Below are 25,286 nucleotides of genomic sequence, written 5' to 3' on the forward strand. Positions count from 1 at the left end.
AAGGCGGCAGCCGTGCAGAAGTTGTCTCGGTGATGGTCTGTCTCTTGGGTAGGAGCGGTAGGAGACAAGAAAGACTTACAGCACCTGTTCCCATGTGTGAGTGGTGCGAAGCTTGTTTGAAAGCACGTAAGAAGAGTTCCCCTTCTCTGTTGGACTGCGGGTGAAACTGAGCACTTGTTAGATGATGAATGCTGTTGTGTTCACAAAACTGTTCAAAGTCACGTAAAGTGAACTGTGACCTGTTGTCTGACACAAGTACTTCTGGCAAACCTTCAGTGCAAAATATGGAGGACAACGCTTGAATGGTGCTACATGACATGGTTGAATTCATAGGCACCGCAAGTGGAAACTTGCTAGAAGAGTCTACCACTGTGAGCTAACGATTGTTCCAAAATTTTCTTGCAAAGTTAATGTACATTTGTTGCCATGGCAGTGAGTCAGGCTGAGAATGTCTGTGGTGGAGCGGATTGGTTCTCCACGCATGTGTGACACTGTGACGTCATCTGTTCAATATGGGAATCCATGCCCTACCAAGTACAGTGCTGTTAGTGCAAACAATTCCTCAATGTCCTTGGTGGATCAATCGCAACACATCCTTTTGCAACACTTTGGGAATCAGCACATGCGACCGTCCACTGTCATTTTGAGCTTGAATCTCACCCTATTATATGGAAACGTTATGCCGGCGAGCAAAGTATTGGTGCACTACTGAGTTGTGGATACTGTTCAATGAACGAGGCCAAGATGTGCGAATGTAATGCAACAAAATCTTGAGATCTGGGTCTGCTTCTGTGGCCTGTGCTATTTTACTGTAGTGCAAGGGAATAGATTCTAACAATTTAGAGTCCTGCGCATCAATTTGGCAACAAGATGTGGCATATGCATCAAAATCAGAGTATGGGCTAATTGGAACGCAAGTAGGGCATCTGCACTGCCATGTTGTGCCATAGGTCTGTACACAATTTCATACTGATACTGCAAATGCAACAAAGCCCATCATTGCAATTTTTGAGCAGTGCATGTATGAACCAGCTTTGACAGATGAAACAAGGGCTGTAAAGGTTTGTGATCTATCACTAAATAGAACTTGTGACCATACAAATAGTCTAGCAATGACTGCAGTTCAGGGCCTGGTCAAACTTATTGGCTGCTATGGCACCCAAATCATATTGTTCTAAGATTTGCAACACTTGAGCAAGTGATGGATCAGAGTACCTTAGGATCTGTTCCCATTGTCTTCTATCTGGGACATTGAATGTTACAGCATCCCTATTATTAAGTCGTCATAAAGGTACCACAACTACACTTAATTTGATACTTCGTAGTCATGCCCACTAATTCTGTGTATCGCTGATGGTATGTCTGTTCCAGACTTTTCTGCAAGTGAAAGAACTGATATCTGGCTGCAGCTACTTGGACTTTCAGGTCATAGTGGTGGGTTAACGCAGTGATAACTTTGTCATAACTGAGTTCGTCGGGAGACACAGTTGGTAATAGTTTTTGTATTAACCTGAACAATGGGGAGCCCAAATCGAAAGAAAGTATTGTAGCTTGGTAGCACTTTGTACACTATGAGCTTGGCAATGTGCTTGGTACAGTGTCAGGTATTCAAGCCATTCCTCTTCAGTGTCGTTAAATTGTCAGAACAGGGGTACGCTGGTTGGCACCACTTGTTGGGCTAGTCGGTCGGTTGGTTGGTTCTTGTGTGGCCGATGCAGCTTGTGCAGCCAGAAGTTATTGTATTGTCTTTAGCAAGGCAGCAATTTTTTGGTTCTAAAACTGAAAAGCTTATGTTAGAACCATCACATTGATCTTCTGTGGCTAAGGTGCAGGGGCAGGGGTGGAGTGGGCGGGATAGCCATGGTTTACACAAATATGTTGTAGCAAAAAGCAAGCAAACCCTCTGAAAAGAGAAATTTGTTTAGTTCTGCAGCTTCCTTCCTGAAATACATGCAAGAACACAACAAGAAATTAGCAATGCGCAAGCTGAAACACAAGAGAAGCAAGCAAAATCTGCAAGGAATTATATTTGTTGCCAGTTTTTTTGTGTTGTCTCATTGTCACTGTAGCAAGGAGAGGATGTTGGTTGGTGGCCAGTATCCTCTTTCTACACTCCTGGAAATGGAAAAAAGAACACATTGACACCGGTGTGTCAGACCCACCATACTTGCTCCGGACACTGCGAGAGGGCTGTACAAGCAATGATCACACGCACGGCACAGCGGACACACCAGAAACCGCGGTGTTGGCCGTCGAATGGCGCTAGCTGCGCAGCATTTGTGCACCGCCGCCGTCAGTGTCAGCCAGTTTGCCGTGGCATACGGAGCTCCATCGCAGTCTTTAACACTGGTAGCATGCCGCGACAGCGTGGACGTGAACCGTATGTGCAGTTGACGGACTTTGAGCGAGGGCGTATAGTGGGCATGCGGGAGACCGGGTGGACGTACCACCGAATTGCTCAACACGTGGGGCGTGAGGTCTCCACAGTACATCGATGTTGTCGCCAGTGGTCGGCGGAAGGTGCACGTGCCCGTCGACCTGGGACCGGACCGCAGCGACGCACGGATGCACGCCAAGACCGTAGGATCCTACGCAGTGGCGTAGGGGACCGCACCGCCACTTCCCAGCAAATTAGGGACACTGTTGCTCCTGGGGTATCGGCGAGGACCATTCGCAACCGTCTCCATGAAGCTGGGCTACGGTCCCGCACACCGTTAGGCCGTCTTCCGCTCATGCCCCAACATCGTGCAGCCCGCCTCCAGTGGTGTCGCGACAGGCGTGAATGGAGGGACGAATGGAGACGTGTCGTCTTCAGCGATGAGAGTCGCTTCTGCCTTGGTGCCAATGAGGGTCGTATGCGTGTTTGGCGCCGTGCAGGTGAGCGCCACAATCAGGACTGCATACGACCGAGGCACACAGGGCCAACACCCGGCATCATGGTGTGGGGAGCGATCTCCTACACTGGCCATACACCACTGGTGATCGTCGAGGGGACACTGAATAGTGCACGGTACATCCAAACCGTCATCGAACCCATCGTTCTGCCATTCGTAGACCGGCAAGGGAACTTGCTGTTCCAACAGGACACTGCACGTCCGCATGTATCCCGTGCCACCCAACGTGCTCTAGAAGGTGTAAGTCAACTGCCCTGGCCGGCAAGATCTCCGGATCTGTCCCCCATTGAGCATGTTTGGGACTGGATGAAGCGTCGTCTCACGCGGTCTGCACGTCCAGCATGAACGCTGGTCCAACTGAGGCGCCAGGTGGAAATGGCATGGCAAGCCGTTCCACAGGACTACATCCAGCATCTCTACGATCGTCTCCATGGGAGAATAGCAGCCTGCATTGCTGCGAAAGGTGGATATACACTGTACTAGTGCCGACATTGTGCATGCTCTGTTGCCTGTGTCTATGTGCCTGTGGTTCTGTCAGTGTGATCATGTGATGTATCTGACCCCAGGAATGTGTCAATAAAGTTTCCCCTTCCTGGGACAATGAATTCACTGTGTTCTTATTTCAATTTGCAGGAGTGTATAACACAAACTGCACGCACGTGTTAGCTGGGTTCATTATTTATCAGAACAGAAAATTACTTAAGATAGTCCAGGTGTTGTGGTACAAGCTTTCCATAACAGACCACGTTAGCCTTTCTGCTGCTGAAGCAAAAGTCTGCTGTGAACATTACTCTGGTTGCTATGTGCTGCCTGCAGCTGTCTGCGACTGCAAGTTACTGAGCTGTGACTGACATCTCGGTGACTCACTGGATGACAGTCTGGAACTGAATGGGATTGAGGCCTTTGGTCCACGGCGGTGATCTAAATACTGGCGGTCAAGAGGGCATTTGTGGCATGTTTCTTGCTAGTCTGTCCTTGGCCTCTATTGATCTTCTCGCAACCTCTTTGCTACCTGGTGTGCTGGCGACAGCTTACACCAGCACAGATTATTCCTTAAGGCATAGTAGGGATGGGTTGACATCAGCTTGTCCTTCTTTTTCTTTGGCTTCGCCATTGTGGCATTTTTACATGCCATGGTTGTTTTAGAAGGAGAGGCAGGAAGAGATAATTGAGATGGTGCAGCTGGTCTGTGTTACGGCTTTTGCTGGTCAAAATGTTCTATGATAGAATGCTTGAGTAACTGTATTTCAGCATTTAGAGAGGTTATCCATAAAAGTGAGTAAGTGCCCTCATAAAGAGGAGTGAACTTCTTGGTTTGCCCTTGCTTCACCGTGGTTTTTGAAGCAATGCTAAATCGCCGTGCTTGTTCTGAGAAAGCATAGCACCTTTGTTGCTACATTCCAACTGCTTTTGTGTGGCTTTGGAATTACTGCATTAACCTGTTTCCAAATGGCTTTGAGACAATGGGTTAGCCTTTTCACTTCACCTCCATTGACTCGAGGAGGCAATTTGTCAATTTCAAAAGGTGATTTCATGGGTACACCATAAACAGCTTCATATGGAGTGTATCCTGTTGCCTTCTGGACATGATTGTTGTACACAGAAATAATGAATCCTACATATTTGTCCTAACCTAAGTGTGTTTTCAATAGATAATACGATAACATTTGCACAATAGTCTTATGCACATGCTCCAAGTGCCTGTTGGCGTATGGGTAAAAGGGTGTAGTTCACCATTTTTTATTTTTAATGTTTTGCAAACTTGTGCAAACAGCGCCGACAAGAAATTTGAGCCTTGGTCAGTGAGTATTGTGTAGGAACTTCTGAACAGCAATACCAGGTAATTGACAAAGGTGCAGGCAACAGTTTGTGGTCATATCTGCAAGTAGTATCAAAATTAAATACTTTGAAAAGTGATCAATAATTGACAATATATATTTATTATTCTTGGTGCTTTGTGGAATGGGCCGCAGAGATTCAAGACCACAATCTGAAATGGTTTTGATGCTTCTGGTAACATTTATAAGTGGAGGCACTCTTTGCACACGAGGCAGACAATTTTGTATATACTTCTGAATGTCGGTTTGTCGACCCCTCCACCAGTAATTTGAGGCTATTCTTGTGTTTGTGGCTCATCGGCCATTATAGCAGGCCTGTAAACTGTCATACAACTGTGCTCTTATTCGTTGTTGCAGTTCTTTAGGTATTACTATTCTGTTACCCAATGGGGTCTTGCGATATAGTACACTGTCTTCTGTAACAAAATCAGAGAGTGATGCATACATCATTGCACATGTCTCTCTTGTAATTCTTCTGATTCTTTTATCAAAACATCATCTGTTTGTGCAGCTCTAATTTTTCTGCTAAGCACGTCAACATATACGTGCAAACGGCAGGGTTTATGCAAAACTTCGTAATCATATTTTTAATGTCCACCAAGTCAAACGACCTGTGGGGTCCTTTAAACTGTGCAACCACAGTGAATTGGCATCCACACAAGTAGTATTTAAAGTAATTTTTGCCAAATATGAGAGCTAACAAATCTTTCTCAGAAGTGCTGTAGGTAATTTCTGCAGAATTTATTCACCTGGAGGCAAAACCTTTTAGTCTTCCCCCATCATCCTCAATTTAATGGCTCAAATGGCCCCAACCGTGTAATCTGGTGCAGCCATCAAAAGGATGAACAGTTTTTCAAAGTCTGGGTATACTAACAGACGTGAACTAGTCAGTATGTTTTTGATATTTCTCATTGCTTCCTCACTCTCCTCTGTCCGTTCAAACTCTGTACCTTTCTTTAATAGATTTGTCAGTGGTTTTGCTACTGTAGCATAATATTGTACATGTCAATGATAAAAATTGTTTAAGCCAAGAAAAGATTGTAACTCTTTAACATGTTTTGGCACTGGGAAATTATCCACTGCCTCAGTTAAAGTGCGCGTCATTTATGTTGGCGGCTGAGTTTAGGTTCGTTCTGCGCATCTGACGTCACAAAACACAGTCAGCCAATGAACAGAGAACGACGTTGCCAGATCTCGACTGCAGTGCAGAGCATGGGCGAGTGTCTTCAGTTTTAGAAACGTTCAGTCATAAATAAAGTAATAGAACAAAAGCAATGTCTTGATAGCAGACTTTCTTTTATAGAAAGTTTGGAAAAAGCATTCTTTATACCAACTGCTTCATATTCTATTAAGTAATTAAACCAAACAAGCAAGAAGACTCCTAATTCAGGCGATAGCAAGGAAAGGTGTTTGTATCAATCTCACGAACGGCTTTTTCGCAATAAAGAACGGCGGTAATTGTTTATTTCCTATTGTACTTCGACGAAGCATGAGTAATTCATACTCATACCAACAGTATTTGTCAGTATTTTGTGTGATGTATTACAAGCCTCATGGCATTCTATAGTCACACGAGTTGTGATAGTGTAACAGTTAAGGTGTTGGGCTTCTACGCGAAAGGTTATAAGTTCAACCCTTATGCGGTGCTTAATATTTTCATTATTTAAAAACAATATCGAAGTGCCTTTCTTTACGAATTATATTCATTTTAATGCAATTTTTTGAAATTTCTAGTGCTTTGTCTCTTCATTAACCCTTTCGCTGCTGCAAACACGTGCTCTCCGCATTCCGCGCTGTGCGCGATTTTGTCATCACTGCACTGCTCGCCTGTGCAGACACATGGTGTTCCCACTGCTTTGACACACTTATCATTCGATATCACAAAAACTATTTGGCCCAAAAATTTGATTTTTACACGTCTTCATTACTGATACCTTCCCCCCATAAATCACTTAATTTTGTTTCGATGTTCAACGCAGTTATTATGGAGCATTAAATGTAGTAAACCATTGCACGAAATTTTGAAGAGTTTGCAGAGGTATAAGTCCATAGCGTATACTTTCCATATGGTCGATTTTAGTCGCCACAATGTTGAGAATGAAATGTGGACAAGATACCTAAATTCCATATAAAATTTACTGAATAACAATATCTCATTTAATTTAAATACCACATAGGTGTCGTATGTAATATTGAGAAATATTCTGTCTTTCGCGACTGTAATAAAAGTTTTATTCACACCGGACGCGTTTGGCTTTATTTTAAAGCACTTCAATCAATGAAAAGTATGGCACATACACAATGGTACTCATGTTCTCTGTCTTGTTTTTGTTCCACAGTCGCAGTTTTACCAGTGGTACTGAAATATATTCCTCTTCTGCAACTGTAATAAGCGACTTATTTAGACCAGACGCGTTTCTCTCTTTTGAAGCATCTTCAGTGGACAGTATTTTGTCTACTCCATTGCCAAGTCACCTTTCGTAGTTTTGTGCTGTGGTAACACAATATTAAACGTTTGTGTTGGCTGATCAGTGTTTTAGCAAATAAATGATGTTTGTGTGTGCCACACACAAAAATTATATTTGACATAGCTCAGAGCACTTCACTGATAGACGGGATATTCAAGTCCTAATGTTTTTGTAAGTCCACAGTTTTGTTTAATGTATTTTGTCTACTTCCTTTTGATTGATTGAAGTGCTTTAAAATAAAGCCAAACGTGCTCAGTGTAAATAAAACTTTTGTTACAGTCGCGAAAGACAGAATATTTCTCAATATTACATACGACACCTATGTGGTACTTAAATGAGATATTGTAATACAGAAAATTTATGAAATTTAGGTATCTTGTCCACATTTCATTCTCAACATTGTGGCAACTAAAATCGATCATACGGAAAGTATACTCTATGGACTTTTACCTCTGCAAACTCTTCAAAATTTCGTGCAATGGCTTACTATATTTAATGCTGCATAATAACTGCGTTGAACATCGAAACAAAATTAAGTCAGTAATGGGGGGAAGGTATCAGTAAAGAAGACGTGTAAAAATCAAATTTTTGCGCCAAATAGTTTTTGTGAAATCGAATGATAAGTGTGTCAAAGCAGTGGGAACACCATGTGTCTGCACAGGCGAGCAGTGCAGTGACAAAATCGCGCACAGCGCGGAATGCAGGGAGCACGTCTTTGTAGCAGCGAAAGGGTTAATGCGGCCGTGGTGGCTTTACTTCATGAACTGCGCACTCCCCCCTAAACGTAAGCATGCGAACTATGCTATAATATGGCGCTGCTTCTATTGGCGCGTGCGTCGTGTGCAACTGGCAACGCAGCTATCTCCCGCGTCTGGGCGGGCATCCGCGAGCTGCCAAGATAAAAGAATTGAACTATAGCCTAGGATCTGACTTAACTCCTTCTGAACTAATGATATGCACCAGGTACTGATCCTGTGATTGTGCAAAGGAACATTTTTCTAACTTCAAACTTAAATTTGCATTTTGGAGTGAAGATAATACATTTCTTAATCTCTTGGTATGCTCTTCAGTTGTTTTTGCAAAAATTATGATGTCATTGAGACAGACAAGACACAGAGAAAGTTTTGAACCTCTTAATAACAAGTCAACAAATTTTCGAAAAGTGGCAGGCACATTTCTTAGACCAAAAGACCAGAAGGCATGTGCAAGAATTCATACAGTCCAAAAAGAACCACAAAAGAAGTTTTTGGTCTATCCTATGGTGCAATCAGAATCTGATGATATCCAGAATGCATGTCCAGGATCGTAAAGTATTTGCAGTTTTCTAATCTGTCTAAGGTCTCACTGATACATGGCAGGCGGTAAGCATTAGGTGTGGTAACGTTGTTTACTGCCCTCATATCAACACATAAATGGATAGATTTTTTCCCCATTGATTGATTTTCTGGGCACAACAAGAGTAGGACTTGACCACAGACTTGCAGAGGGTTGAATTATCCTCCCAACTGCTGTTAAATATTGTCTTCAACAACAGACTGTAGGTGGTATGGTATTCCATATCCTTTCTGCATGATTGGTCTTGCATCTCCCATGCAATTTCATGCTGTATGAGGTTAGTAGCTGGCAATATTGCCTTTCCTCAAACAACCACGCATATTCCTCTAAAACTGTGTATAAAAGATTTTGCTCAGACTCCAGGAAATTTGCCAACTTATTCTTTAACTTTGGCTTTGCCACTTCAGTTTGTACAACTGGCCACTGTTGACCAAATTTGACAACACACACAGATATTTGAAACCTGTTCCCCTTAATCTTGAGTTTACTCAAACCTCTTTTAACATGTTATTGCAACCTGACAAGAAATTCATGTTGGGTGAGTGGACCAACCAGAATGTCTGATCTCAGCAGTTCTCGGCATTTAATATCAATCCAGAGAACTCTTTCTGTTCAACCAATGATTTTTACAGGCATGATAGATTTCAGCACCTGTATACATGGCTTGGTAGGAGCTTGTGAGGTGGGCCTCCCCTTCACAAGTTCCTCGTGATTGTAATGCACGCTCACTGCTCAAACGAAGTATTGAATCACTGAATTGAACAGTGTGCATTCGATAGCCTATCACAGTCTGATAGTGTGTTAGAAAATAATTCCCTAAGATAACACTGAAGTCCTGTATGCATATCCTTACTATTTTCATACCAAAGACATACTCTTCCCCTTCAGTGTGCAGATCTATTATACAGGTGCATGCAGGAATGATTATCTCGTCTCCAAGTCCACTTTCATTGTATTGTGGCAATTTTAGCACACACTTGTCATTATCTGAAACCAAAAGAATGCTAATCTGAGTGCTGGTATTCTTAAGAATTTTGACAGTCTTCCCTCTGAGCTCACCCACTAAAACTAAATTTGCCACCTCAGTGAAATATACGAACCATTTTTGTAGGGTCCATGTATTTCATTGGGGTTGAGGGTGAGTGGCAAGACCTGCCCCATGCTCGTTTCACTGTGTATGAGTACTCCTGACTGATGATTTTATTTTTTCTGCTGGCATGTTCCTCTTGGGGGAATTTGGCTACTTATTTTGCAGACAATGATGCTGTTAATGTCTGACGGTATGGCATTTCTTACAGCATGAAGCCCAGCAGCACTCAACTGTATGGTTGGGATTCCCACATCTTTGGCAATTTGTGTCATTAATGAACACATGTTACCATTTGCTGGCACATGCAGGGTGGATACAAATCTTCCTGCTTCCTCACATAATAGAACAAGTCTGACTGCTTCATGCAAGGTGGTTGAGGAGGCAACTTAACCTCACTGCCTATTTGTGGATTGATTCCACGTATGGATACTCTCACTTCAGTTTCTTCAATTAAGACTTCATTACATGTATTGTCTCTTGTGACAAGATACTGCCCTAATTCTGTCTGCTAATGCTTCAAAGTCCTCGCTGCTATTCTGTCTAAGGATGAACAACCGATCACAATAATAGCTAACACGATGCTTGTCAGAGTAGCACTGTGCTAAACCTTTGCCAAGAATTCAAAAGTGGGTGCTTCCTGCAACACATCTACTGCACATCTACTGACTCTACATAATTTTCTGAATCACCTGAAAGCTTTAACAAAAACAGGTTTGGCCATGCACATGTATGTCCTACTCCTTGACAGTTTACAAAAATGTTGTTGCATTTTTGCCTGGCTTTTCAGCAAAAGAAGGTACAAAATTTACCGCAGGAAGCATACTGGCTATTTTGACTGCTCTGGCTTCACGTTCGCGAGTTATTGTGTTAAGCTGTTCCTGTATACTATTTTTTCAAGTTTCGGGATGCTTATTGCAGTAAAGTAATGTGGCTAGGCTCAACTGTTGCCACAGTTGCAGCATTGGGAGCCATTTCTGTCCTCTCCATTGATTGGTGAGGATGTGTGACTGCAAAACTGGGACTGAGACCGAACAGATGAACACAAAAAGAGGTCTCGTTCTATTCTAGGTGATGAAATATTACCTCAGCAGAAGTTCGCCAGAGTTGTTAACTAGAAGAATGCATTGCAGTGACACTTACATGATGTCGGCACCAGGGGGGGAGTGGGCCGGTGGTGGTGATGAAGGTGGTAACAGCATTGGAGGTGGCCTGGAGTGGAGTGCTGTCTATGTTGAATTGATGCAGCCTGCGGAAGTCCAGCAACTGCCAGCGGCTCACCTCTGCTTGGCTTGGGCAGCAGTGGCGTGTGGCTGATAGTGTGCTCAGTGGTGTTACATAGCCATCCCAACTGACTGCTGTTGCAGGTGCACTCAGTACATAAACTTATGCACAAGCACACCGGGTGTGCATCTGGCACAGATGGACGTGTAACCTGCAGCAAGGTACCAGCGGGCTCATGGGTGTCTAATAGCTCTTGTGATTGAACAAGAAAAGGTTGGGCGAACTTAATGGTGGTGATCCCATTTCAGGACACCACTTGTTTTTATCAGGATGGGTTATGATCCTGTTGACTTTAGCATATGGAATGAAAAAGAGTTGCCAAAAAAATTGAGTTTTATTCTCCTACTCTTCTTCTATGGGTTACATTCTGTCTGTCATCTGCTATGACTGTGGGGGGGAACTGTGCGTAGTGGCAGAGAACGTATTGCCCTCAAGGAGAGGAGCAGTTGAACACATCTGCAGGGTAGGATGGTTGGTAGACAAGACAGCAATCCATTGCTGCAGCCACTGTCTCGCTGGCCAACCAGCACGCCCCACATAACCAATCTCTGTTGTCCCATTATTCGGCTTTGAACCTTCTGAAAGCATTACTTGCTCAGCAGTCCTGTGGATAGTGTCCCAGGTGCTTCGGAGCTGCTTATGTAACCTATATCATCCCACCGAGGCACAGTGGTAGTCGGATGAAAAATATTGCAAAATTTGAAAAAGAAGATAATGCTCTTTTTTACTCTTAACACCTTTTTGGGCTTTGCACTAATCCATGAGATGTGTATAAATCTCTTTTAATTCCATAATTTCACATCTTTTTCGACATAGTTCAAAAGAAACTTGTCATAAATATCACAGAAATGCCCTTGACCCCAGGACTGCTTGATTATCACTCGATTAGTGTTCTGGAGTGTGACTACACTTTAGTGGTTACGAACTGTAGATTAAAACTGAAGAAATTGGAAAAAAGTTAGGAAATTACAGAGATGAGACCTGGATAAGTTGAAAGAACCAGAGTTTGTTGGGAGCTTCAGAGGGAGCATTATACAATGGTTGAGTAGAACAGGGGAAAGGAATACAATAGATGAATGGGTAGCTTTAAGAGATGAAATAGCGAAGGCAGCAGAGGATCAGATAGGTAAAACAACAAGGCCTAAAAGGAATCCTTGGATAACAGAAGAGATATTGAACCTAAATGATGAAAGCAAAAAATTTAAAAATGCAGCAAATGAAGCAGGCAAAAGGGAATAGAAATGTTTAAAAAATGAGAATGACAGGAAGTGCAGAATTACTAAGCAGGAATGGCTTGAGGACAAATGTAAGGATTTAGAAGCATATTTCACTAGGGGAAAGATAGATACTGCCTACAGGAAAATGAAAGAGGCCTCTGGGGGAAAGAGAAGCAGCTGTATGAGTATCAAGAGCTCAGATGGCAAACTAGTCCTAAGCAAAGAAGTGAAAGCTGAATGGTGGAAGGAGTATATAGAGGGTCTGTACAAGGGAGATGAACTTGAAAGCATTATTATAGAAAGTGAAGTGGATGTACATGAAGATGAGATGGGAGATATGATACTGCAAGAAGAATTTGACAAAGCTCTGTAAGATATAAGTCAAAACAAGGCTCCGGGAGTAGTTTATATTCTGTCAGAACTACTGATAGCCTTGGGAGAGCCAGCCATGACAAAACTCTTCGATCTGGTGAGTAAGCCATATGAGACAGGCAAAATACCATCAGACTTAAAGAAGAATGTAATAATTCCAATTCCAAAGGAAGCAGTTGCTGACAGTTGTGAAAATTACTAAACAGTCAGTTTAATAAGACATGGTTGCAAAATACTAACACAAATTTTTTACAGAAGAATGGAGAAACTGTTAGAAGCAGACCTCAAGGAAGATCAGTTTGGATTCCGGAGAAATGTAGGAACACGTGAGGCAATACCGACCCTAGCACTTACTATGGAAGATAGGTTAAGGAAAGGCAAACCTACATTTATAGCATTTGTGTACTTAGAAAGCTTTTGACATTCTTGACTGGAATATTCTCTATGAAATTCTGAAGGTACCAGGGGAAAAATACAGGGAGCATAATGTTATTTACAACTTGTACAGAAACCAGATGGCAGTTATAGGAGTTGACTGGTATGAAAGGAAAGCATTGGTTGAGAAGAGAGTGAGACAGGGTTGTAGTCTACCCCTGGTGTTATTCAATATGTACATTGAACAAGCAGTAAAGGAAACTAAAGAAAAAATTGTAGTAGGATTAAAGCTCAGTGAGATGAAATAAAATCTTTGAGGTTTGCCGATGACATTATAATTCTGTCAGAGACAGCAAAGAACTTGGAAGAGCAGTTGAATGGAATGGACAGTGTCTTGGAAGAATGATATAAGATGTACACCAACAAAAGAAAAACAAAGATAATTGAATGTAGTAAATTTAAATCGTGTGAAGCTAAGGGTATTAGATTAGGAAACAAGACACTTTAAGTAGTTGATGAGTTTTGCTATTTGGGCAGCAAAATAACTGATGATGGCCAAAGTGGAGATAGCATAAAATGTAGACTGGCAATGACAAGGAAAGCATTTCTGAAAAAGAGAAATTTGTTAACATTGGATATAGATTTTATAAATTTAAGTATTAAGAAGTCTTTTCTGGAGGTATTTGTCTGGAGTGTAGCCATGTATGGAAGTGAAACATTGACGATAAACAAATGGTTCAAATGGCTCTGAGCACTATGGGACTTAACATCTATGGTCATCAGTCCCCTAGAACTTAGAACTACTTAAACCTAACTAACCTAAGGACATCACACAACACCCAGCCATCACGAGGCAGAGAAAATCCCTGACCCCGCCGGGAATCGAACCCGGGCGTGGGAAGCGAGAACGCTAACGCACGACTACGAGATGCGGGCGACGATAAACAGTTGAGATAAAAAGAGAATAGGAGCTTTCAGAATATGCTGCAGAAGAATGCTGATTAGTTGGGTTGGTCACATAACTAATGAGGAGGTACTGAACAGAATTGTGGAGGCAAGCAACTTGTGGCACAACTTGACCAAAACATGGAATCGATTAATAGGATACATTCTGTGACATCAAGGGATCACCAATTTAGTACTGGAGGAAAATGTGGCTAGTAAAATTGTAGAGGGACACCAAGAGATGAACACAGTAAGCAGATTGAGAAAGATGTAGGTTGCAGTAGCTATTCAGAGATGAAAGAGGCTTGCACAAGATAGATTAGGATGGAGAGCTGCATCAAACAAGTCTTTGGACTGAAGACAACAACAACAACAGTGTTACTGTGATGTGCAGTTCTTGACCCTTTTGAGATACATACATGGACAATGAGGCCAAGGAAAACCTAATTTCAATTAATGTCGAATGGCTTCCATGAAATCGACAATGAATTATGTCTAAGTTCTTACTACATTTCATTGCTGTTTTTTTTGCCATGCATATAGATTTGTTTATGCCTGCAGATCTCTAATTTCTTCATTAGTTAGAACAACCTAAGCACAATCTCATGCAAAATGCCTGGAGTTGATGTACATGAGAATTTTTTGGCACTGAGTAGATATGTATAGACCTCTGGGTATCAACTGCACTCAAAATTCGAACTTCAGCAGCAAACAGCACATACTTAAATTTATCATCACTCCCAGTCCCTTCTGATGAGATACTACCATTCTCTTGTTCTGCTGAAACAAATTATTTAGTCAGTGACTCTGTAATCATATGAAAGTCTAACAGAGATCATAACTTGGAATATTCTGTAAGCATGTACTAAGAACTATTTATTATTGATAAGTAACCAGTCATGTACCTTCAAACTCATAAATTAGCTCAGAATTGTCTCTTTCATACTCTGAACCATCTAAAACCTCTCCCAATGTAAGTAAATCAGCTGGTTGCTGATTGGATACAACTTGAACAATTCACAGCCTAAAATCCAATGTTCAAAATGCAGATTAATTTTGAAGGCTAGACCTTAAAATTAAAAGTTTTTGTGGGTATAGGAAAAATTTCAAAAGCCTCTGTAAATAAATAATGACATTTTTATATTAATATACATGGTAACCAAACTACCCCAGATGGAGTCTCCCAGCCAATAATGCGATACGGTCAGTTTATTTCATTAATATACCTAATAGGAAACATTAAGAGAAAGTTATATAATGTTTGCTAATCGATTGCTCTCATTCCCCAACATTTTTGTGGCTGTCATTATTTATCAGAAATAGAAAAATCATGGCAGGGGGAAGGTCTCATATGCCTCATGGAACATAGACGTCCATTTATTGATCTAAGACTCAGTAAGTTTCTTACTGTCATTTTCATTCTCTATATTTGCCAAAATGTTCTTTCCAACCTACCATGGCTGAAACCTTTTGGAATAAAGGTTTTCCATCTGCCCATATCAGCTTATGAACAACATTCCAGAATTCAGCATTCCTACCTCTGTATTTCTTAATAGTCTCAATTCAGTGTCAGTTTCTTGAATGTAGGTTTTAATTTAACTTGGAAACTTTGCTGCACATGTCACAACTTTATCAGTGAAAGGAAACTGAATATCTATTGATTACTCTAAACCAAAAAGTTTAAGAACAAAAACTTGTTTAAAGGTCTTAATTTGGTCACAAGCCAAGTCTGTATTTTTATCAGTCTTAAACAAAACCCTTACTCCTAAATACATGTCATCAAAAGATTTAAAATGAGAGGGATTTTGATACAAAACATCTCTCAAGGAGACTTATTCTAGATCATTTTCTTTCATGTAACATTCTAATACAATTTTCAATGTTGGCTAATGTCATGGTATGTTGTGGATTTAAAAGGACTCTTCACCTTAAGATAAAGTGTGCTGAAGATGAGAAACACAAAATATGGAACTATTAAAAGAGGTTCAGTACATCATACTGCTCAAGCAGCCGGAGTAGAAGCATATGTCTAGAGAGCCAGCATATTTGGCTGGGATTAAATAGTCTATGTATTTTTACCTTTACAACATTCAGAAACTCTTTTACTTCATCAAGATATTTAGGGGTAACAATGGAAATGATTACTCACGTGCCTTGCTAGAGATCTAGGGATAGAGGGATCAGGGGTATGGGATATTTATTTTAATGCTTGAAGCATATGTATGTCAGCAGAATTTCTGTGATAGTATTGTTGAAATTGTAGAAGTACAGCTCAACACCTGTAGAGAGGAAGAGGTGGATGTAGTGGCCATATACAGAATGGAAAATGGAGAATGGAATGAAAGTGTAGTCGAGATACTGTTAAAATTATGGGAACCTGGCTGATAACAAGGATGGAAATATAATTGGGGATATCAAAACATACCAGCAGTATATTGGTGAGGGAAAGTAGGCTAATAAGGCACCAATCAAGTATTAGTGAGCACGCTGTGTGCAGTTTGTTTCAGAAAATATAAGCAGTGATAATTTACTGGATTTTTTTTTCTGATAAGGCCTGGTGATATAATTAATGAGATAAGTGACCATAAGCCAGTAGTAAAGGAATTAGAGAGCACAAGACAGAAAAAAAAACAAAGAAGGTGCAGCTGCTGAATACCGCAAAGCAAATATAGGAGGAAAAAAAATGTATTAACTGAGATATTCAGTCAGTGGTTAACTTCATTAAAAGATGTTGACACACAATCAGAACAGAAGCAGATTACATTGAAATGTGAAGCAAAGAATGTTCTACTAAAAGTAATAAAGCTGCTGTGAGCCCCAGTTTATTACACTAAATCAGCAAGACTAATAAAATCGGTGTTAGAATGCAGAGATATGAGATCAGGGAAGGAAGAGTAGCAAAGCTTGTCTGAATATCTGCTTGGACTACAGGACAAGTAGTGTCATGGAAATGATGGAAAAGCCTTACAAAGGATGTAAGAGCTAGACTTGGGGAATTTACCAAGCAAATGTGGGTAAGAATGCATGGGAAGATATAGGACATAGGCTGCTTGCTAATGAGGTGTATAAGGGAAGGAAAGACCATCAGTACAAAATAAATGTGAAATCATTGAAAAACAATTATTCTTATGTTGGTAGAAGAGTAAAGGTGTCTGGATCGGTCTGATAGAGCCACAACTGTGTTAGTTTGGCAGGCTTTTTGAAGAGGTGTGAGCAGTTATAGGAACATATCAGGCAATAAAATGTTGTATTAGAAGCTGTAAACTGATCCATGACTAATGTTCACTTTTTCCACTATCACCTCTATTGTGAGATCTTGCTCTTTGAGCATTGTGCCCTCCACTTCTCCTAAGATACCTGACTCTTTACAGAGAAATGGTCTCCCTCTTCCTTCTTTATCACTCAGACATGTTTGATCTCACTGGAACATCTGTGCCACCTAAGAACTGTGCCATATGATGGTGCTGGTTTATCTTAAACTTCCACTTTGTTTCAGTGTTGTCCCCCTTAAATCCAGAAAATGAGTTGCCACACAATACTCAATTTTATCAAAGGACTGTTGTCATTTCGTTTTGACTCTCATAGTAGTGTGTTGTAGTGGTGTAGTGCAGGGAGTTCATTATTTCCCTGGCCTGTAGATATGTACCTGCTAACAAACAAAAAATTAATTATGTAACTTTATTTATTGGAGTTAATAATTAAAACTTTATGACTACCCTTATAAAAACCTGGTCCGATAGTGGAAAAACAGCCAAGATTATGGCAACAGCCACATTTGTAAGCAAATATAATAATGTTCTGTGTATCAAGGAAGGTTTAAGCCTACGTATGAATAAAAAAGTGCAAATATATGGCAATTCCATTTCATCACAAACAGCAGTTGAATATCTTGCACAAATCAAGTGGACAAGGTATGCAAGGCCCCTAATATAGCATTTGCCCCCCTTCCATAGTGAAACCAGTCATGTTCTGTTTGAAAGGAATATCATTATGATAGAAGAACACGACAACTTCCTAATCAGTGTTTCACTAGTCCTAGCAGTAAGTGAAAACAATCTTAAAAAGGCATATGTTATTTTGTTTCCTTCACTCTGGACATGGACTGCCATGGACAAAGGTTTTATGCAGGTGCTGTACCTGTTTATTCATCAAGAATATAGCTAAATTTACACTGAAGAGCCAAAGAAACAGGTACACCTGCCTAATATCATGTAGGGCCCCTACGAGCACACAGAAGTGCCGCAACACGACATGGCATGGACTTGACTAATGTCTGAAGTAGTGCTGGAGGGAAACAACACCTTGAATCTTGCAGGGCTGTCCATAACTCTGTAAGAGGACGAAGGGGTCGAGATTTCTGAACAGCACATTGCAAGGCATCCCAGATATGTTCTATAATGTTCATGCCTGGGGAGTTTGGTGGCCAGAGGACGTGTTGAAACTCAGAAGAGTGTTCCTGGAGCCACTCTATAGCAGTTCTGAATGTGTGGTGTGTTGTATTGTCCTGCTGGAATTGCCCAAGTGTGTCGGAAGGCACAAAGGACATGAATGGATGCAGGTGATCAGACAGGATGCTTACGTCCTTGTCATCTGTCAGTGTCATATCTAGACATATGAGAGGTCCCATATCACTCCAACTGCATATTCCCCACATCATTACAGAGCCTCCACCAGCTTGAACAGTCCCCTGCTGAGATGCAGGGTCCATGGATTCATGAGGCTGCCTCCATACCTGTACACGTCAATCTGCTAAATACAATTTGAAATGAGACTTGTCCAACCAGACAATATGTTTCCAGTCATCAACAGTCCAACGTTGGTGTTGACGGGCCCAGGCAAGGTGTAACGTTTTGTGTCGTGCAGTCATTGAGGGTACATGAGTGGACCTTCGGCTTCGAAAGTCCATATCAATGATGTTTCGTTGAGTGGTTCGCACACTGACATTTGTTGATGGCCCAGCATTGAAATATGCAGCAATTTGCCGAAGGGTTGCACTTCTGTCATGCTGAATGATTCTCTTCAGTTGTCATTGGTCCCATTCTTGCAAGATCTTTTTCCAGCCACAGTGATGTCAGAGATTTCATGTTTTACCCAATTCTTGATATTCACGGTACACTCATGAAATGGTCACGGTACACTCATGAAATGGTCATATGGAAAATCCCCACTTCATCACTACCTTGGAGATGCTGTGTCCCATTGCTCATGTGCCAACTATAACATAACGTCCGAACTCACTTAAATCTTGATAACCTGCCATTGTAGCAGCAGTAACTGATCTAGCAACTGTGCCAGACACTTTTTGTCTTATGTAGGCATTGCTGATTGCAGCACCATATTCTGCCTGTTTACACATCCCTCTATTTGCATAAGGATGCCTATACCAGTTTCTTCGGCGCTTCAGTGTATTTTTCTTAAGAATTTCAATTAGCTTCACCAAACCAGCCTAGCCTATAACCTTAATTAAGATTCCATCCACTTCTGTTGTGCCACAATGAATATTGTGAATCAAGTCATGCTGCATAGATAAGTTTCAGTGTCCCATGCTTCTTTCCACTAGTGTGTTTTACTGTCACTGTTACCCCTTGTAAATTTTAGGAAACTATCACATGCATAGCAGTAGGTATTGTATGGGAGTTTCTTGTTTCTTTTTTCCATAAGAGATTCTAATTTCTAACATATTTTACCTTTTTGGTTCTTGTCACTACAAACTCAGAATCTGAAGTGGAACTCAAATCTACATGTGCAGAACACTGCTATACTTTTTGGAAGCTAATGGTGTGATCTGGTGACTGTCACCAGTCGCCCATTGCCTTGCGCACACATTTCCATTGCCTCTCTGTTTCTTTATTGAATAAGAAAAACATTCAGTTGCTTCAGCAGGGAAGTCTTTGTTTTGTTGCCCTTGCATCTAAGCATGACATCGGATAGTGTTAGTCATTGTTAACACCACATTTATTTCTGTTGTGTTCTGATTGAACTGACAAGAAATATATAGCAGCTTGTACTACTGCAGTACTTTATTTGAAAATTTAATTGTTACTGCATGAAACATTCTGATGTTCGCTACTGGTGCATGAAACACAGGCTATGGCTCTTACCCCTAGCAAAATACTTCAGACAATAGGGGGTTGCTTCCTCTACTCCATGCTTCCTCTGTGGTGCTCTACATGTGGTGCAGAGTTTCCTTGCCTGTGTTCCCCACACAAATTGGTAACAGTAATGTGTGCACATTTCTTTCTTTCAGTGGAACTTCAGATGGAATTTTTTTTTTTTTAAATAATGTGTATATCATATGGCATTGTTGACCAGGAGCCCCCTTTCAAGGAGGTTGGCCTCTTGGTACGAGAATTCTTATTTAATGCCACTTTGGCAATATGCACATTTATGATGCAATAAGCTGGATGTTCCCACAAGCAACAGTGAGAGCACAAACTGAGTGGTGTCACATATTGTGCTATGTTTACAAAAGTTGTTTTACAGTTCCTTTATTTAATTTGATTAAATAAAATTAAGATTTGCACAAAATTTTGTATTTGCTGGAATACTTAAAAAAATGGAAGCTCTTCTGAAATTCAAAGGATCTGACAACCCTGCTACAATGAGCTGCGCATTGACCTTAGTGCAAAGATATATTTCTACTCAAATATCCATAATACTTAGTGCATGTTTGTGTCATCAGTTAATACAAACTTTAACTAACACTCGAAGAAGTGCCTTTCACTGTTCATGGCCATCAGCAACACAGGAAAGAGGCTATGCTCTATGAAAATACTGGAGCCTATAGATTGTACTGGATTGGCTATTTTCAAAAGACCCACCGCCTGAAAGTTCTGCGGACTTCAAATTGAAAGAATACAATATATAGGAGTTTGCGGCTGGACTAGTTTAAAGTGAAAAAAACATATAAAACTAGTTGTGAGAAAGACAGATGCCAGGCAGAATTTCACTGAGCTGTGTTGAAAGTTCGAGTCTGTAGCTCATCTGTGCCTAGCAGTTCCACTGGTCTCTACATCTACATCTACATCTATACTCCGCGAGCCACCTTACGGTGTGTGGCGGAGGGTACTTATTGTACCACTATCTGATCCCCCCTTCCCTGTTCCATTCACGAATTGTGCGTGGGAAGAACGACTGCTTGTAAGTCTCCGTATTTGCTCTAATTTCTCGGATCTTTTCGTTGTGATCATTACGCGAGATATATGTGGGCGGTAGTAATATGTTGCCCATCTCTTCCCGGAATGTGCTCTCTCGTAATTTCGATAATAAACCTCTCCGTATTGCGTAACGCCTTTCTTGAAGTGTCCGCCACTGGAGCTTGTTCAGCATCTCCGTAACGCTCTCGCGCTGACTAAATGTCCCCATGACGAATCGCGCTGCTTTTCGCTGGATCATGTCTATCTCTTCTATTAATCCAACCTGGTAAGGGTCCCATACTGATGAGCAATACTCAAGAATCGGACGAACTCAGAAGAAATGCCCAGTGTCAGTAGCCTGCTTTCTATTTTACCATCAATAAGAAACATAAACACATTGCTACAATTTATATACACATTTTACAGTCATCTATTCTTACACACACGCATTAGACATGTTATTAATAGTTATGAATGACGGTATTCTGTATGTATTAATGAAAAAAATCTACCTCTTACAGATTCACATTATGTACCTCTAAGCTTTTTGCATCAACCACCATCACCACCACCACTACCACCATCACCCTGTTCCAGCCACAAAACTTTGTGCCCCATGAATAGATGCTTCCCAGTTTGTGCTAGATAACAGTGGTAAAAACAGTCTTTGATTAATGATAAGTCACTATTTTATGAACCAACCATATCATGTACATTTATACACCATCAACTTAGATAGGCACAATATTATTTTTGATGTGTCCATATACAGATTTATATACTTTTATTAAAAATGAGGAGAATGGAAAGATAGAAACACAATTTAGATAACAAACTGATAACCTATGTGTCTTGACGAACTACCTTCAAGAGTAGCTTCCATGAACAGTCTTATAGGTACTGGTAAATTTATTATATGTATTGTATTAACTGTTGAACTAAAATTGAGACAGTGATAATATTTAAAAAATTCTTGCTTCCATCCCCCCTCCTCCTCAGATTTATGTGTGACAAGACCTGCAAACAGACCAAACTTCAGGTTGGTAGAACTACTGCTAGTATGTTAGAGTTTTTGCTACACATTTATATGCCCAAATTAATTGAGAACATCACTGTAAGTGATCCCAATATTACGCTGTCTGTGCTCTGTGAAAAACAATTAAGGTGCTGAGAATCATAAAGGCGTAAAACACAACAATGTCAATTGTGAGACTGTAGCATTTATTCATGCTTCTGACTTCTGTTGATCTTATGGTGAGTCAGGTTTGTCTGTGCTGTAGGTCCACATTGTTTACATGAAGATTCATGAAAAGCTGTCTCACCAGTTTCTTTGATATTCACTTAAATGTGGGCCCAATGATAGTGTGCTTTAGGTACCTATCATTCTCAGTGTCCCACTTATGTTAATAGTAACAGCAGCAGGTCCAGAGGAAGAATAAATGTTGGGGGATTAGATATTGGATATTTTCCACTCATGGGTTTGTTCTGAAAGTGAATGTGTATGTTTCCTAGTGTCTCAGTTACTTTCACGCTGGAAATTGTACTAAAATGGACATCTTATTTTATCATAAAGATCTTTCAAGATTGCAAAGGTAGTTACACTTGAATTTCAGTTCCTACTGTAATTCTTTGTTATTCTATTGCAGTATGTAATTTTTATTATTATTACTATTGTTATTGTTACTTTATTATTTCTTGTTAACCTTTTGAAAATTTCTCTATAGATCACTGTCACTCTTGCTTCTATTTGTTACAGGTTTATGCATCTGTTAATGAATGTGATGAGGAAATTGTCGACTATGCCCGCAGACATTCTTGTTTTGCCATTCTTGCTCGAGACACTGACTTCATGATACATGCTGGAATACATTCCTATTTTGCAGTGGACAGGATCAAATTTCCTACACTTTTTACAATACGTTATGATAGCAAGAAACTAGCACGCAGGTTAAGACTGTCAGAGGAGCATCTCCCACTTCTTGCTTCACTTATGGGAAATGACATAGTCCCATTCAGAAAGTTAAGGGTAAGTTGGTGTAAGCTTTATTACCAATTTTCTGTGTTTTACCAACTTACTTTATTTTACAGGACCATACTCATCAAACTTGACCCAGCAGGGTAGTGTGGTGGTTAGCACACCGAACTTGCATTTTGGGGGACAGTGATTTAACATTTTTAGGATTGGGCAGCTATGGTGTAAATCAAATGGATACTGTGCTTTTTTACAGTTTTTCTGAATTTTGTGTTGCAGGTTCTGCTGCGTAGAACATTTTATTATGTTCAAATGATTATGTTTTGTCTTCACAACAACAATAATTTTTTTTCATCTTTATTTCCTAAATGGAGATACAATTCTGAGTTGTTGTTTGAAAATGTAGTTTTCTTATTGAAAATTACTTAGTTATATTTGCCTTAGTATGAAAAATTTTGAAGTATTTTGGAAAATGAAATCCTACATCACATTCCTCACAGTACTGCATAGTATCTTTCCTTGGCACTTTCCCCAATCTTGCCTTGATTCATTCTATAAAAACCTTACATCACCTCTGAGACCATTGTGATATTTCTGTAGTCAGAATCAGTGTAGGTAAATGTCTCCCACTGAGTCTGTTTACTGCTGAACTAATTTGAGTGGAAGTTGATTCAACCAGTCCTCCTTTGTTTATTGAAGCCATTGCCCGTTCAGTAACAAATTCAACAAGATGTTTGCTAGTGTGCTTTGACTTTTCATATGAAACATCATGAAAGAGTGAAAAAAGCTTTCTTCCACCACTTTATTTGCTTTGTCTCAAAAGTGTAGTAGCATATTTATTGTGTGTAAGATGACCCTGAACAATAGATTACCTCCCCCCCTTTTTTAAGAGGCTCCTTGAGAAAAATTTATTTTAAGATATTCTGACTAATAAAAATTACTATCATTTATTGTTGTAAGGAGTCCGTGTAAAAACATAACATTACACCTAATCTAAATTTATACCATTTATTGATTATCTAGGTTTTGATAATACAAACAGAAATAAAATAAACAAAAAGAAATTGTTTACATCAATTTTTATCAACACTGCCTTTTTTTTTTTACTTAGCATGTCGTCTGTGATATTTTTAATAATCATCATCATCTTCTTAACAGCACAGCTGTGAAACTTGTATCTCAGTTGTCACAAATATTTGAGTGTTTCTTCTGAATATGTTGGTATTTCTGTGGGACAAGAGAACACAGCTGTATTTTTCTTAATGCACAGCAGCTTTTGCCTCTGTACTGATTAGAATGTTTCCACATCTCTTACTTTTTTCAAAAATATTGTCTGCCCACTGCTCTCTCATTGGCTGTGTAGAAACAGCAGCTGACACACCCCCAGTCATTTCTGTTATACCTCACAGTGCGTGTTTACAACATTGCTGTGCAAAACACATAAGAACACCGCTGGGCCCCATATAGACTGTTAGAATCTCCTGCAGAAATGTACGAGGGTAGTCCCAAAAGTAAGGTCTCCAATTGTTTTATAAGTACATAGGCCTGTTTAATTCTACAATGGTTTACATCAGTTTACAGCTTGAACATTTACCTATTTTGTGACATAATAACTATTTCTGTCGATGCATTTTTGTAGACGCTGTGGCAGTTTTTGTCTGCCCATGTCATACCAGTTCGCTGCCATGTTGTTCAGAAAGTTATGAACCTCTTCTTTCACCTCGTTGTCGGAGCTGAATCACTTTCCGGCCAAATGTTCTTTTAACCTAAGGAACAGGTGATAGTCACTGGGCGCCAAGTTGGGAGTATAGGGTGGGTGGGAGATTATGTTCCACTGAAACTGTTGCAGGAGAGCAACGGTATGCTGAGCGATGTGTGGGCGAGCTTTGTCATGGAGAATGTGTATGCCCTTGCTCAACATTCCTCTTCTCCGGTTCTGAATTGCCCGTTTGAGTTTTTCCAGAATCTCACAGTACCTGTCAGCATTAGTTGTGGTCCTCAGAAATTGACTGTCTCCCGCTCCTTTGTTCGTCGTAAAATTCGATCTGACTAGCTGCAAACTCTCTACACCACTTACAAACATTTTTGACATCCATGCACGATTCACCATACACTTCCATCAACTGGCGATGGATTTCAATCGGCGCAGTGCCCTTTGCATTCAAAAACCAAATAACTGCGAGCAGTTCGCACTTGGCGGTAACATCCAACGACTGAGTGCCTCAGTGCGGCATGCACATGTTTACTCACAGCGCACGAAGCACTCTTCATAACAGTGTGACCAACTGCCACACAAACAGAGTTCTGTACTTATAAAAAAAAATAGTAGACCTTACTTTTGGGATTACCCTCATATGCTTATG

The 25,286-nt window shown here is 40.5% G+C and overlaps 1 protein-coding gene across 3 annotated transcripts in view; it reads left to right on the top strand.

Annotated features, from left to right (window-relative positions):
- Positions 1-25,286, top strand: part of LOC126248333 (constitutive coactivator of peroxisome proliferator-activated receptor gamma-like) — a 725,840-nt gene that overhangs the window by 267,770 nt on the left and 432,784 nt on the right. For all 3 annotated transcript variants that reach the window (XM_049949229.1, XM_049949228.1, XM_049949230.1), the window contains one exon: positions 22,708-22,977. In XM_049949229.1, coding sequence (XP_049805186.1) covers positions 22,708-22,977 — 270 coding nt within the window. The remainder of the gene's footprint in view (positions 1-22,707; positions 22,978-25,286) is intronic.

The sequence above is a fragment of the Schistocerca nitens genome, chromosome 3 (assembly GCF_023898315.1).
Source record: "Schistocerca nitens isolate TAMUIC-IGC-003100 chromosome 3, iqSchNite1.1, whole genome shotgun sequence".
Lineage (NCBI taxonomy): Eukaryota > Metazoa > Arthropoda > Insecta > Orthoptera > Acrididae > Schistocerca > Schistocerca nitens.